The sequence below is a fragment of the Teleopsis dalmanni genome, chromosome 2, assembly GCF_002237135.1.
Source record: "Teleopsis dalmanni isolate 2A chromosome 2, ASM223713v2, whole genome shotgun sequence".
NCBI lineage: Eukaryota > Metazoa > Arthropoda > Insecta > Diptera > Diopsidae > Teleopsis > Teleopsis dalmanni.
The window spans coordinates 67019060-67033752 of record NC_051847.1 but is presented as its reverse complement, the minus strand read 5'-3'; the positions used below and the strand labels follow the sequence as shown (position 1 = coordinate 67033752).

Genomic DNA, 14693 nt, shown 5'->3' with positions numbered 1-14693 from the left:
ATTTTTCAAGACGTCTGGAAACATTTCAACGACGTCAGTATCAACTTAATACTGCAGAAGTTTTTAAAATATTTCAGGTAGTCGGAAATATTTTATTCTCAGAAACTACAGATTACAATCAATAAACTTAATACTGAAAAAAATTTTTAAATGTTTCAGGACGTCTGAAAACATTATAACGACGTTAGTATCAACTTAATAATGAAGAAGTTCTTAAAATATTTCAGGACGTCGGAAATGTTTTATCCTCAGAAACTATAGATTACAATCAATAAACTTAATATTGAAAAAGTTCTTAAAATGTTTCAGGACGTCTGGAAACATTACAACAACGTCAATATTAAGTTAATACTGAAAAAGTTCTTAAAACGTTTCAGGACATCTGGAAATATTTTCACGACGTCAATATCAACTTAATACTAAAAAAGTTCTTAAAATGTTTCAGAACGTCTGGAAACATTTCAACGATGTCAGTATCAACTTAATACTGCAGAAGTTCTTAAAATATTTTATAAAATAAAATATAAATAAATAAATATAAATAATAATAATATAAATATATGGTAAATAAAATATTTTGGCATATTTTATCCTCAGAAACTTTAGATTAAAGCAGTACTAGCAAGAACCGTAGTAAGAAGATATCGATGGAGAAATATTATCTTATTGATAAAGATATTGAATAGCCTTATTATTGAAAATTTGGTAGCCTTAATAAAACTTTCGAAATTTAAAAATAATAAAAATCTATAAGACTATTGGGTTTTTGACACATTTTTGAACAAAAATTTTTTTTTATAAAAAAGTTATATATTAATTATTTTATATATATTATATTTATATATCATATATTTATATATAATATTAAGTATATACGAGAGCTGCCTTTTAAATCTTAACAACACCTTACAATGAAATCACAGTGGTTAATCAGTGAAAATGGTTTTACTGTTTTTCGAAATTTTCTCCATGATGATCCATACATGTTTGGGTTCGACTGAACCAATTTTTTAAACAGTTTTGACACTCTGAAGTTAATAGTTCAAAACCAGGGTTTTGAATATCTCAAAGACCTGTTCGAGCGAAAAAAAGTTACACACGCATTTTATTCTTAATGTTTGGGAACAAAAAGAAGTCAATGGGTACCAAGGCGGGACCGTAAGGCAAATGTACCGTCAATTCAATTAGGAGTGCTCAAAAACTTTTTTGTTTGAGTTGAAGTGTGGGTGCTCACATTATCGTAGTGGAGGATGGTTTTCTTCGACGATTGATTTTCCTCAATTCTCCGAAGACTTCCGGCAACAAATGTTTGTGTACCACTCAGAATTGACCGTTCTACGTTGTTCAAGTGGTACAATTGAAAAAACATTTGCTTAGATTTATACCGTCCGCGGACAACTTTTGTCTGATTCTGTTCACATTTTAAAACCCAAACAGTGGAATACTGTTTTGTTTCGGATTTATAGGCGTAGATCCATTAAAAGCAGTTATCGTAGACATCTTTTATGCTACCTTCTTTGCACAAATCAAGACGTGCCTTTTTTTTGAGTGATTGTCAAATTATAGACTGCTAAATGTGTATGTAAAATTGAATGTGTGCTGATCCCACTAATACCCAAAGAGCCTCTATCTCCCGGTATAATCTAAGAAATACGGTGATTATGGAACGATATGAGTTTAATTTTTGACGAAATGGTCTCGAACAACCAATGCAGTGTAAAATGGTGCATTATCGTGGTGCAATAACTCATATATGGGATATATATTCCCAACAATTCTGGACTCTTTTTCATGTAGACGTTGCTTAACGCTCAATTAATATTAACAATTGGGCCGGCGGAAGGTATACATTATAAATCACACTACAATAATCAGAAATAAACTATTTACATGGTCTTTTCGATCTTTACGTTTTTTATTTACCTCTGCACGGTATCAGCTTGATGGATCAGTTGATTTTAGATTATATGCATAGACATAAATCTGATTTCCAGTTACCATATATTTTATCTTATTCTGATAGTCAGAAATATTTATTTGTCAAACTTTAACCCAACATTGGTTTTCCAAAAATTTGGGTATTTTGTGCTCCAAACGAGATATCAATCTCTTCAGTCACAAAATATCTTCAATTGGGTTCAAACGATCGGGGCGAAACCCAATGAAATGTTAACGGTATTGACGAGGTTTCTCATTGTCAATCGATAATTTTTTTACATTCAGAATAATCCTCAATATTTTAAAAACTAAGCATATCACAAATACCTCACTTCACAGCAGCAAAATGTTCTGATTGGTTTATTAAACTATTAAATTTAGGTTTTTAGTTTTTCAAATCATAACCCTAGAATTACCTTGTTTCAAAATTTTTAAAAATGATTGAAATATTGTCAAATTGTTAAATTATTTCTAATAGATTTATGTAAAAAATGTAAATAACAAAACTAAATTCATGTACAAAATTAGAAGTTCCATATGTTACCGTATTAAAAATTAAGATTTAAACATATGTAATGCAATATAACTGTTTTCTTAAAAATGGAAAAGAATACTGGATTTAACTCATCAAACAGACCTCGAAATAATCAACGCCTTATACCTTTAACAACCACAATTATAGAAGCAATGGCCACATTTAACGATCCTCCTTCGGAAATTGCACTGAACGAAAGCCGTTTACCTATCAGATGGTCTACCTATATGCAAGCTATCATGAGAACTAAACAGGTTAGGTGAAAAAAATTAATTAAATATAATTAGTGTATAAAAAGTTAACTATGTTTATAGAATTATGTTTCAAAGTCGACTCCTAATTCCAAATTAAAAGGCAATTCGCAAAAAAAATACGAATCCAAGATAACTAACAAAAAATTGACTGTTCTAAAGGACCGCGAAACTCGTTGTTAGCCCTGGTATTAGTTGTTCATCAGTAAAGAAGATTTGATGGGGTTTCGTTTGAGAAAGGATGAAAAATATATTATATTGTGATATGCTGTCTTTTATTTTCTGGTATATATTAGATTTATGGCATTAAAGCTATATTTATGTATCTCTATATAAAGAAATAGGGTACATACAAAGAAAACCGCACTTCTATCTGTCAATAAAATAGTTTTGTTAATGAAGAGAACTGTTTTATCTTTAAATTATATCTTACAAATTTCAACATTTCAATTTTTGATATGAAATTAAAATTTTAATCATCTGAAGAGAATTAAAAGAAAATTGTCAATGATTAATTGTTTTATTGAACTCAAGAAAATTGTAATAATATTACAATTACATTGCGCTACCTTCTTTTTCATGGACCTAATCCTGCAGCATCATGTTTACGTTTCATTTGGAATTCAGTGTCAGACGAATTGAAAAGAAGCAAAGTCATTATTTGATATTTGAAACTTATTAAAATGCTTGTAATGTGGCATCAAGTCTACTCTACTACTACTACTACACTACATTCATAAAGCATTGACACACCCCAGCATTTATTTACAAGGTACTCGTAAATAATTCCTAGTGTTTTATTTTGACAAATGATAACAGACATAAAATTACAGCTGGTGAATTTTCAATTAGCTCTTCTTTTACATTAAAGTATAGTAATGTATACATTACTTTATAATGTGAATATAAATCAGCCTAAAAGAGTAACAAAATTGTTGTATTTATTTATCACTAATTACTTTTAGAAATTACTTAAATATAGAAAATGTGATATTAATGAGAAAAACTATAAAGTAAATTGTCCAACAAATATTCTGAAACTTAACTGACCTCTAATACAGGTCACTGCATTTTAGGTAACCATGCTAGAAGATCAGCTTCAAGATAGAAGATTCAATCATACCTCCCGCATTTGTGGAGACGACGATAAAAGTGCCTCACAACTACTTTGCTTCTGTCCAAAACATGCGTGGTACCGCCCTAACACTTTAAGCGCTTTTTTTTTTAGAGGATCTTGACGAACTGCATGATTTTACTTTAAATAGCATTATAACCTTTTTAATTATACGCCAACACAATGGGCTTTTAGGCCTAAGTGAATCCTTTGGGATCGCCGGTATAACCTAGTCTAACCTAACCGACCACTCATTGCAATTCTTAACCAATAATTCCCTACATTAAATTTTTTAAAGATCTTTTAATCTGTTAAACAAAGTGTAATTAGTATAAAAAATCAATTTGATTGAGACCCACCATACACTTGTAGTGGAGTTATAGAGGTCTCTTCAATTATGTACTATTAATTACAGATTATATACACATACGATTAACTTATATATAGATTTCCAATAGCTTTGAACATAATTGTTCACATATATCAGTTGCCTGCGATAAGTGAGTAGTGAAATATGAAGACAAAAGCAGGTCATCCTATATTATCTCAAGAACAACTGGTTTCATGCCGTCTAATAAAATGAATAGAAAAATTTAACATCCCACAATTAGCTTAATGTCTCAAACAAACTTAAAACTTAAAAGTTGATATATAATGTGCTTTGATATTTAAACCATGTTCTGTATAAACTGATTGCTTTCAGTCGTCTCTATGTCAACGAACAACATAACCTAGAAGCACCGCTTCCATACAACTATTGTATTGACAAAGTTTCTTAAATTTTAATATAGCAAATCTAAAGCTTTTGTTGGTGATAGAAAAAATCTATAAATCAATATAGATTCTTGGATTGTATTATCATTATCATAATAACAAATGTCATTTATTATAATAATACAGACTCTGCCTCTGATCAATATCTAGTTTCATTAAAAGTCTTAGCGTAGCGACATCTTTGTGTGAATGATAGTAGATGAATAGCGTACACTTTATCTGCTTGCAGTCAAAATTTAAAAGAATTCGTTTTTAATTTTGCTGTGAATTGACATTTTATATAACATAATGTCACTTTGTATATCACTTTATACAGAAATATATACCAGGGAACCAACTTACTTACTAATTTGACCATAACAACCCGTCATCGGGTTGTGGTCTAAAGAAGTTTCGTCTTCAGGTGCCTCTGCAGCGGTAACTGAATGATGTCAATATCATGATAAAGCTGGTATATCTCGTCGACAATCGGATTAGTTATTCGTCGCCAACTCGTAAAGAACCAAAGAGTCTTTTTGCCCTCATTCACCACTGAGGTCATTTTCACAGATTTCTTTTCAATAATAGCAAAGAAGTAGCATGCTACCTACGATATCATGAGATCGATCTCATTGCACGTAAAGAAACAGCTATTATGCCATAACAATAACTGCATGGCCCCTCTATAGGTTTTCTGTTAGTTTGTGCCCAAAAACACAGCTTATTCAATTTTGACCGAGAATTTAGGCAAACAAAAGGTCGACCATAAAAATATTAATTGCAATATAAATTGAACTATTAATTGATATTATTAATTAAATATTAATTAATAATAATTGAAAAAGGAATGTAATTTTTGTAAATATACCTTTGGGATATCCGCCAAGCCCAAATTCATTATAGAACTCATTATGGAAATCATTATGAACTCTTGATCAAAAGCATATGACCGTATCTATATAAATTGGCTCTGTACAACTTCTAGCTCTTCTTTAAACTGAAATTAGTGATAAAAAGAAACCGTTCAATCCATCCAAAAAGCTTCGACCGATAACTATTGGCACCTCGCATGCTAAGTACAAAATATTGTTTCGAGAAATGTTTCCAGCGCTGTGTTGACTCGAAAGGAGACTATTTGAAGAAACAGAAATAAACAATCAAAAAATTGGAAACCTTTTCTATTACTTCCATTTCCTTTGTGTATGTCCTGTCTTTGAAAGCAGGATGAGAGGCACTTTCATTGTCGTCTCCACAACTGCCGGAGGTAAGATTGAAAGAGAGATTTAATCTTCTAGCATGGTTACCTAAAATGCAGTGATCTGTATTAGAGGTTAGTTAAGTTTTACAATATTTTTTGGACAATTTACTTTATAATTTTTCTCATTATTGTCACATTTTCTATATTTAAGTCATTTCTAAAAGTAATTAGTGATAAATAAATACAACAATTTTGATACCCTAAATAAATCACTCTTCAACAATCTCGGAGAGTTAGAGGCGGCTAACATTATCGACCTGTAAAGCTTCTTAAACCATAGACAGCTTCTATCTGAGCTGTCTATGAGCAACCTATTAAACAGCTGCGCAATGAGAATATGGTATCAAGACGACTCCAAAGCACAAATAGGACTCATAGACTAAATCACCACTTAAACCAACTAACCATATTGATAATTTACACCGTTTTGTGATTATTTAAAATTGATAATACATTGATCATATTTGATCAACGTTTTTAAATTAAATTTAATTATAATTATTAATATATTATATTTCAATTTAATTATAATTATTATTTATTGTTTATCACATAATAATATAATATTGGGTCAGCATATATTATTATTTTCTTTATATTTTATGATAAAGTTAAGCATCATCTCAACATCAGTTTTTTGTGTAATTTCGACTGATTTGGGTTAATTACTCATCGAACTTGCTTTAGATGAAAGCTTTCTTCTTTTTTAATTCAAATTAATGAAATAACTGTTTGTATTTGAGCCTATAAATTAGATATATTCCCAGGCATTGATTCCACCTCAAGCCAGTAGTAGCAATATTGTGCTAATTTTTTAATATTTGACTAAGCAATTACAAAACCGTGAGAAATAACAAAATTTATTAATTTTTAAACACATTTTACATATCTTTGTCATCATACGTGTAAAACGTTTTGATAACATCGGTATAGCATTTCTTCTTATCCATAGCTATTGAGATGAGGTTTTTCTCTTTAATCCAATGCTACTTAAATATAAAATTAGCACCTCTTTGTGGAAAATGAAACCCACTTCGGAGCAATTGTATATAAATAAATTCTTGACAACTTCAACGATATCAACAGTACAAATTCAATTAGTTTAAGTCGTAAATATGAGATATTAACAAGGTTTTGATAATAGTCATGATCTGAGTATGCTTCTTTGTTCATTCGAAGATTGAGCTGAGCTCAGCTACGTTGAGTTTAGCATGAATGAAAATTCATTTAGCCTGAAGCTGACAAAGAAACAGCAGAGTAAAGACTACACAACCATGAAGCCAAGCTGCTAACTTACGCCCCAGCATAGCTGCAGCACCGCAAATTGATTTTCGATCCAAGCACAACATAAAAGAAGAGAACAGAAGAACAGAGGAATAGAGGAACAGAATGTAGTGGTCGGTCTAGAGTATGGAAGAATTGCGCATGTTAATTTGTGATGTCAACAAATAAAGTAGATTGTCTTGTTTGTACTTCAATTTATTTATCAAAATTTATAGTGCCCAATGGGAAAATTGATTAAATTGAATATTAAACTAGAAATAAAAATAAAACTTAGATCTATAAAAATCACACTGCATCTGCAATAATACTTTACTATACTTTTAAAGCCGGCTTTACTTTCTGAACCGGCTATACTTGGCTTAAGAAATAAAGTTTATTTAAGCGCCTGTGGCTTTAATCTAAGAACCGTTGGATTAAATAAAATTGTACAAGTTATGATAGGAATGAATTAGATTCCATTATTTTTAACACTAACTATACATATTATTTAATGTTTTATTCTGTGTTTAATAACCAATATATTTAAATACAGACAGAACTGTTGAAATTCCTTATCAAAAGTTTTATATTAAACATTTTAATAAAAGAATGGAAGACTCAACAATATACAGGCATGTGTATGCAATCTAGCCACTTTCCAATAAAAGGAAATCCAATATTCTCATTGAGATGCTTTACTTACAGGTTACTGTAGTCTAGGGAACCATGCTGGAAGACTCAATCTTCCTTGCAATCATATTTATCGCAGCTGTAGCGAAGACGAAGACGCTGTCATTGCCCAGCTCATGCACGGCGGTGACATTTCACTTTAGGAGTATCCTTTCTTGAGGATCTTAAACAATTACAAGACCACCCACTAAACAGCATTCTAAGCTTCGCCAAAGATTCTAGGTGCTTTTAAACCCTGAGTTTCCTCTATATACGGTAACACAATGGGCCAATAGGCTTAAGTGGTTTCCCTAAGGATCAGATCTATTACCTCATATAGTACCAGTACACTTCTTCGATTATTTTAGAAAGAATCATTCACCTTAGCGAGAAAAGCAATTTGGGGACATAGAAGCCATCCTAAAGTCTTGTACCGACTTCCTAATGAACATTCTCGATCGAAAACAGTTTTTGCGAAAAAAGTTTTTGTTTTTATTTTTAAAAAGTTTTGCATACTTTGGAAAGCCCTTGTACATAGGAACCAAATCAATACTAAGCAGTAACTATTTTAATAGTAATTTAAAGATATATCAGAACAGATAACTGCAGATAAAAGTAGATAAAGTATCAACTCAATTATTAATTGAAAATTTTTAGAGAAACATATACATGTTTCCAAGCAAATTAAACCCAAAAATAAATAAATATTCTTTACCATAGCAACATATTATTTATAAAATATTACACACAAACTAAATTTTTACTCATTTTTATAGAAACTTTTAAAACAAGCATAATAACATAAAAACGCGACAAAATGTTTTTTTGGGGAATTAGTGAAGCCTTGGACATATATGAGGAGTACGTAAATGCACTAAAAGGCGAAAAAAAGTTACCAGACAAAGACGAAACTGAAGAGACCAACTCAAATGCAGAGCAAACAGTCACAGATGTTAATGAAAATGAATCTGCAATATCAAATCCAGAAGACAAAAAAACAGAGGAGACAACAACAGAGGACACAAAAACAGGAGTGACGAAAACACAAGATACAAATCTAGACAACACGAAAACAGAGGAATCAAAAATGGAGGAAAGAAAAACAGAGGAGGCAAAAACACAGGACACAAATCTAGACAACACAAATCCAGAGACCACAAAAACAGAAGAGACAAAAATAGAGGACACAAATATAGACAACACATATCAGCAGGACACAAAAACAGGAGAACGGAATCCAGAAAACACAAATTTAGATAACACAAATCGAAAGGATACAAATTTAGAGCACCCGAAAACAGAGAATATATATACAGAGGTGACAAATCCAGAAAACAGTAATCCAAAAGATACTGGAGACAATGATATTTTTTTCGAACAACCTAAATCACTAAACGTTTTGCTTTTTGGTGCCGGTGATCCACGTCACATAATAAAAACAATGGCGAAATTGTATAAATACAACAAAATAAATGACACGGTTTCTGGAAAACCACTTATAAATATTTATGTGATTGAAGGATGTCCTGAGTTAGTAGCACGTTACATTATTCTACTTGCGATTGCCTTGGAAAATCCGGAAACTCTTAATTTGCGTTTGAAAACACATCTTTTCATGGATGTATATGGTAATAGTTTGTTACGCCCACTTTCATGTCAATACTTAGTCTATAAGACGAAATGTTTAATGAAAACATTTTCGGATCGCGAGATAACAGCACAAATAGCACCTATGATTTCAATTGAAAGAATGAAATATCGTGAACGTGACAATATAGAAAATGCATTTGAATTTTGGTCACCAAAACCAGGATACATATTCAATATAAAAGAATACTGGTCTACGAGACTACGCAAAGACTTGGGCATTCGTTATGACTTTAGAGAAGGTTCCTTTGACTGGGACTTAAATATGGTGTTAAAAGAACGTGATGCTAAACAATTATGCCCACAGGTAAATTTCCATAAATTTTTTTTTAAATATATGAAATTTTATTATTTTTTTTATTTTTAGGAATATAGTTATTGGCGTGAAACTGGTATAGCTTTTACTTTTCCAGAATATGAGCAATGTATGCCAAATAAAACATATTCCCTAGCTTTAGTACGTAATGGTAGCACATTTTTACATCGCGGCTACGAGGGCGACATGCATACTGGCCCATTTTGTACATTCGGTTTAAAATCGACTGATTCACGTTTTACGAATAGTGCACACGGTGAGAATGATTATAGAGCTACAGACGTAACTGAACGCAATCTAATGGAATTATTTCATGAACTGCAGAATAAATCACCATATGAACATGATATTGAGTTCTCCCGTAGATATGGGTCGGTAAAATTGCTAATGGGAAAAATATTAAGTTGGAATGATTATGTACAAAACTACTCCCAAGATTGTGATAAAGCTTGGCTAAGCACGGAAGGTGTTAAAGTGCACTTTTTATCTTCTGATGAGATATTTTCGATGCAAAATACTGCTACTAATAGTAATTGGCAAAATTTTTTTGATGTTATATTTGTGGGTTCCAACTATTTTTCGTTCCTAAAAAAAGAATTATCTACAATAATGAATAAAAATGCGTTATTACTCTTAGAAACAAAGTTACGCACTGTAGAGAGAAAGGAAAATGTCGCTGAATATGAAAAGAAATTGAAGGATTTCGCTAAAACTATTAATTTGGCTCCAGTTATCAATTATAATGCGATTAATGGGAAAAACTCAATTTTGAAATTTAAAAAAGTTAATTGACTGTTTTTTTTATTTAGTACTATACTTTAACATATACATATAATATATTTAGGTACTACTCTCTATTAAAACAAATCTCTATTATCAAATCTCTATTATTAAACTCTTTTAAAGTTTATTTCAAATAAAAATTATTGCATGCATTGTAACAATATTACGTGTTTTAGTTATTTATTTTAAAAAATAATCATATCGCTATTTTGAAACGATATTAGGGTCCATATTAATATTCCTTTAAGAAAATTTCAAACAGAAAATGGAAGAGTTATAGAATCAATAAAACAAAAATGGAAGAAGTCATGTTTTTACAAGATTTGATGTTATTCCGACGCGTCTAACAATTGTGGAACCCATGTCTGAGGTACATAAACCGCAATAGGATATCCTATTCCTTTGTATTAGAACTTTGTGTATTACACTTCTAATATTAATTATTACATTTACAAAGCTCTGTTATTGAAGAACACTGATTGCTTCACTACTGTACTAAGGTACTAGTCCATGAAGTAGTTTTTATGTTCTATATAATGTCATTTTATTTTTATCTCTCGCTAACTAATGCTTTCTTTGACGTATGTCGTACAAATTGGTTACATCCTGAATTATACATATTTAATAGTGATAACACTATTGGAAAGTAAACTTGTTCAAAAATTGTGATGATAATTAATATGATAAATAGTCCAAAGGATCAAATGATATACAGTTGTATGCAGTAATAGGTCATAAAGTGGTTTTTATATTCTCTACTATGTTATTTTATTTTACACAAATGTAGACAAGGTGATTCTAACTGGTTTTGTCGTTTGCTCTTACATTTTGAAACAATATACATATACATATATATGCGGACACGCTTACGATCAAAGAATAAAATAATTCTAGTCTTGTGACGCACTTATAAAAAGATTCACAAATACTGGATTAAACAAAAAGCAGAAGAGGAACATAATCTAGATAATAACAGTAATGAATTTCCTCGCTATTACATAGTTCGTTAACAAAGTGAACCAAGTAAGGTTCTACAAAAAAGGGCTCACAACAACACTCCTTACCAAATATCTAGAAACTATTTTCAAGTAACTTTAACTTGGAAGTGTTAAAATTTTCTATTACATATTTATGTTGTATATATAACTATTTTAAAACTATTTAAAAATTTTAATAAATCAAACGAGGTTACTATACTTATAAAACTATTTATTTTTTTTAATTCATAGTAATTACCTTAAAATAGTCGCTGATGAGCTCCATACTGTAATTCAGTACCAGCCATTCGAATTTTTTGGAGTCATGATTTCTTGAAATGTGTAAAATTTCATTTTGCTTTATTTTTGTTGTGTTTTAAAAAACTTGTGAAGATTCCCTCGTCATATAATAATATATTGTATTTGATATCATGTAATAGCTCTGTGCCAAATTTTATTATTTAATTAGCTTTGCATTGAAAGTGTTCATTTTATATATTTTAAGTTGAATTTAATTTATTTATTTTCGTATATATTTTTAATAGATTTACACTTGTTATAGTTCAATGTGATATATATTTATGTTTAATGTTTTAAAGGAACTGCATTAAAATGTTTAAAAAATATGTCACGATATTTTTAAGTTTGTAATGTAAGAGTTTATGATTATTGTATATTATTTCAATATATTTTTATATTATATTACTGATCGTATAACTAATATTGACATATATATGGTTTGATCACAAAAAAAGAGAAGTTTGGATTGCTTTTAGATTTAATCAAGAATCAGTTGTACAAAAAGCCATTGCGTTACAAAAACCATAGAACTAAAGTAAAATATGCAACGTTGTCATCATCAGATATTATGTATCGAAATTCAAACAGCTTTACAATATACAAAATTGTACTGCAGTAATTAATTAAAATCTCAAATTTTTTCGTCTCATTGTTTAACTTTTAATTGCTTAATAAATTTGTTACACATTATAGTTCTAACTATTTTTGTTTCTCTTCTTTGAAGCCCATGTATTTAAATTAAATTCCATATTATCTTTAAATACACGTACTTTGTTGTCATTACGGTTACTGTTATTATTGTCAAAATCGTCTTCATCCAATATACCTCTGGTCCGTATATTGAATTGATTTGCACGCTTATTTAAAAATTTTCTGTTCTGTGTTTGTTCCATTTCAATATTGACAACTTTACGCCTTGGTACATGTGAGAGCGCTTTCATCCAATCGCCAGTTTTTTTAATATCCAACATAATACTAACCATTTGATTGAGAGTTAATGATTTCCCTGAACCGGCTCCCCACTGTAAATAATGTTCGAGTGGTAGACGCGCCATACGTAAACCCAATTTTTTAGCTTTTGCTAACGAAAGTGGCTCATTGTTAGACTGAAATTTAAATAATAATTATTTACATGCATATATAAAATCTAATAAAGATATTCACAAACCAGAGTAACAAACTCAGTAATAGAGTAACATTGTAACAATGCAAAATGGTAACGATAAAGATATATCGAGAAAATATGTTTTATTGGTGAAATCTTAAACCCAAGCCACGATTATGCTTCAATAGCTAGAAATACCAAAAAAGGAATTACCCAAATCCATTTTCTGTATTACTGCGTGCGACTAAGCTGCAGTCAGTGGCTACTGTATTTTATATAATTGAACTTTGTGTTAGGCGTTGAACTAAGTTTCTCGATTACCAAACTGATTCTTACTCATATTTGTGAATACCACTATTATGCTTAAAATTGGAATTATTTTATACCGTATCAACCATGGCCCCAATTATATATATATCATCAGGATTATATTCGTTTAAGTCGTTCCGACAATGTGGTGTTAAATATACTAAATTTTCTTTTGGAAATATTTCTGTGAAACATTTTTCATGAACATTCATTGGAAAATCCTGATGCATCATTGTAGGTATGTAACGTTGCAGACTTGACATACAAACACTATTTATATTGGCACCACAAAAGTGCAAATCAAATGGTTCGTCATGTAAGCGATTTTCTGCAAAACTTATCATTAACTGTTTTGAAGCATTAATAGCTTCTCTTTTGGTCATGTGTCGGTCGTACGAACAATCCATAATTAACTTCGGTGAGTATTGCATAGCACTTACAAGTCTAGAAATAAAAAACAAGAATTTTTAATAGCACAATTTTTAAAAATATATTATATGTATATATACCAGTACCTGTTATTCATCCAATGATTTATTGTGGAATCATATATACGCAGGAAAAATGAACAATTATTTAATCCATAAATTATATGATTATTTTCTTCGTTCTGGCGTAATATATCTTCTCTACGCTTTTGTATTTCTACCGCTCGTTCTTCTTTTTTTCTTTGCTTAGATTCACTTTTTACCTGTATTTGCCATAAATAGGCATAATACCGAGATCGTGCTGATTTGGTTGGTAATGTTAAAATATGTTCCCAATGTTTATCTTCAAAAAACTCTAAAGATGGTACACGTCGACCTTCTTGATTTGCAATATCTACTTCCAATTTTAGAACTTTTAATCTACGTTCACGTTCCTCATCCGATATAACTGGGGCTGCGGGTTCACTGCTTTGTTTTTGCGGGTGCTTATCCCCAAATGGGTTTTTAAAATTTTGTACTATGGTCTGTGTTTCTTTATTTTCTTCTTTAATTATATTTATTTTATTTGTTTCTAACTCTATAGTATGATTAGTTATGTTTTGAGTTAAGGCTGCATTAGCTGCTAAAGAACCTGTCACTTTCTGTACTTTTAATTCATCTGCAGTTTCGTCCTTCTGTTTCAGTGCTGCTGAATTTTTTACTTCTGTTGTAAGTGCCCGTTTATATATTCTGACAGCATTTATAAATACTTTTCGTTGATTTGATATTGGACTTAGTCCAGTTACATTAAAAACAGCCTTTAACATTTTATTATTTAAATCATGAACATTTGAACGTGCGGTAATAACACAAAGAATAACCTCAAATTCTGTTATTACTAAAAACAGCTGTGCGTGTGTTCAGTGAGTGACACTTCAAAATCATATGTTCAAAAGGAAATTTAGTAACTCCAAGAATATAACAATAGAATCAACAGTATAAATTAATTCTACATAATTTCATATATAGTATATAAATAATATAATAAATTTAAATAAAAAAATTCAC

General features: G+C 30.3%; 3 protein-coding genes across 3 annotated transcripts; 2 read left to right on the top strand and 1 right to left on the bottom strand.

Moving 5' to 3' along the window:
* The first annotated feature begins 2428 nt into the window (after positions 1-2428).
* Positions 2429-3118, top strand: LOC119684843. Its single transcript, XM_038098972.1, has 2 exons — positions 2429-2727; positions 2788-3118. Exons 1-2 carry the CDS (start codon positions 2539-2541, stop codon positions 2905-2907), a joined length of 309 nt encoding a protein of 102 aa, XP_037954900.1. The 5' UTR covers positions 2429-2538; the 3' UTR covers positions 2908-3118.
* A 5429-nt stretch (positions 3119-8547) lies between these two features.
* On the top strand, positions 8548-10548 carry LOC119686378 (dynein assembly factor 3, axonemal homolog). Its single transcript, XM_038100951.1, has 2 exons — positions 8548-9735; positions 9796-10548. The coding sequence occupies exons 1-2, from the start codon at positions 8599-8601 to the stop codon at positions 10534-10536; spliced, it is 1878 nt and encodes a 625-aa protein (XP_037956879.1). The 5' UTR covers positions 8548-8598; the 3' UTR covers positions 10537-10548.
* Positions 10549-12422: 1874 nt separating this feature from the next.
* Positions 12423-14528, bottom strand: LOC119680415 (mitochondrial ribonuclease P protein 1 homolog). The gene is made up of 3 exons (XM_038093217.1): positions 13734-14528; positions 13296-13662; positions 12423-12910 (listed from the first exon to the last, which is right to left on the bottom strand). Exons 1-3 carry the CDS (start codon positions 14450-14452, stop codon positions 12500-12502), a joined length of 1497 nt encoding a protein of 498 aa, XP_037949145.1. The 5' UTR covers positions 14453-14528; the 3' UTR covers positions 12423-12499.
* Between the last annotated feature and the right edge of the window lie 165 nt (positions 14529-14693).

Coding starts and splice junctions, on each gene's coding strand:
- LOC119684843 (XM_038098972.1), top strand. CDS start 2,539: ATGGAAAAGAATACTGGATTTAACTCATCAAACAGACCTCGAAATAAT. Junction 2,728..2,787: donor CTATCATGAGAACTAAACAG/GTTAGGTGAAAA, acceptor CTATGTTTATAG/AATTATGTTTCAAAGTCGAC.
- LOC119686378 (XM_038100951.1), top strand. CDS start 8,599: ATGTTTTTTTGGGGAATTAGTGAAGCCTTGGACATATATGAGGAGTAC. Junction 9,736..9,795: donor CTAAACAATTATGCCCACAG/GTAAATTTCCAT, acceptor TTTTATTTTTAG/GAATATAGTTATTGGCGTGA.
- LOC119680415 (XM_038093217.1), bottom strand. CDS start 14,452: ATGTTAAAGGCTGTTTTTAATGTAACTGGACTAAGTCCAATATCAAAT. Junction 13,663..13,733: donor AATCATTGGATGAATAACAG/GTACTGGTATAT, acceptor TTTTATTTCTAG/ACTTGTAAGTGCTATGCAAT. Junction 12,911..13,295: donor TTGGGGCCATGGTTGATACG/GTATAAAATAAT, acceptor TTTAAATTTCAG/TCTAACAATGAGCCACTTTC.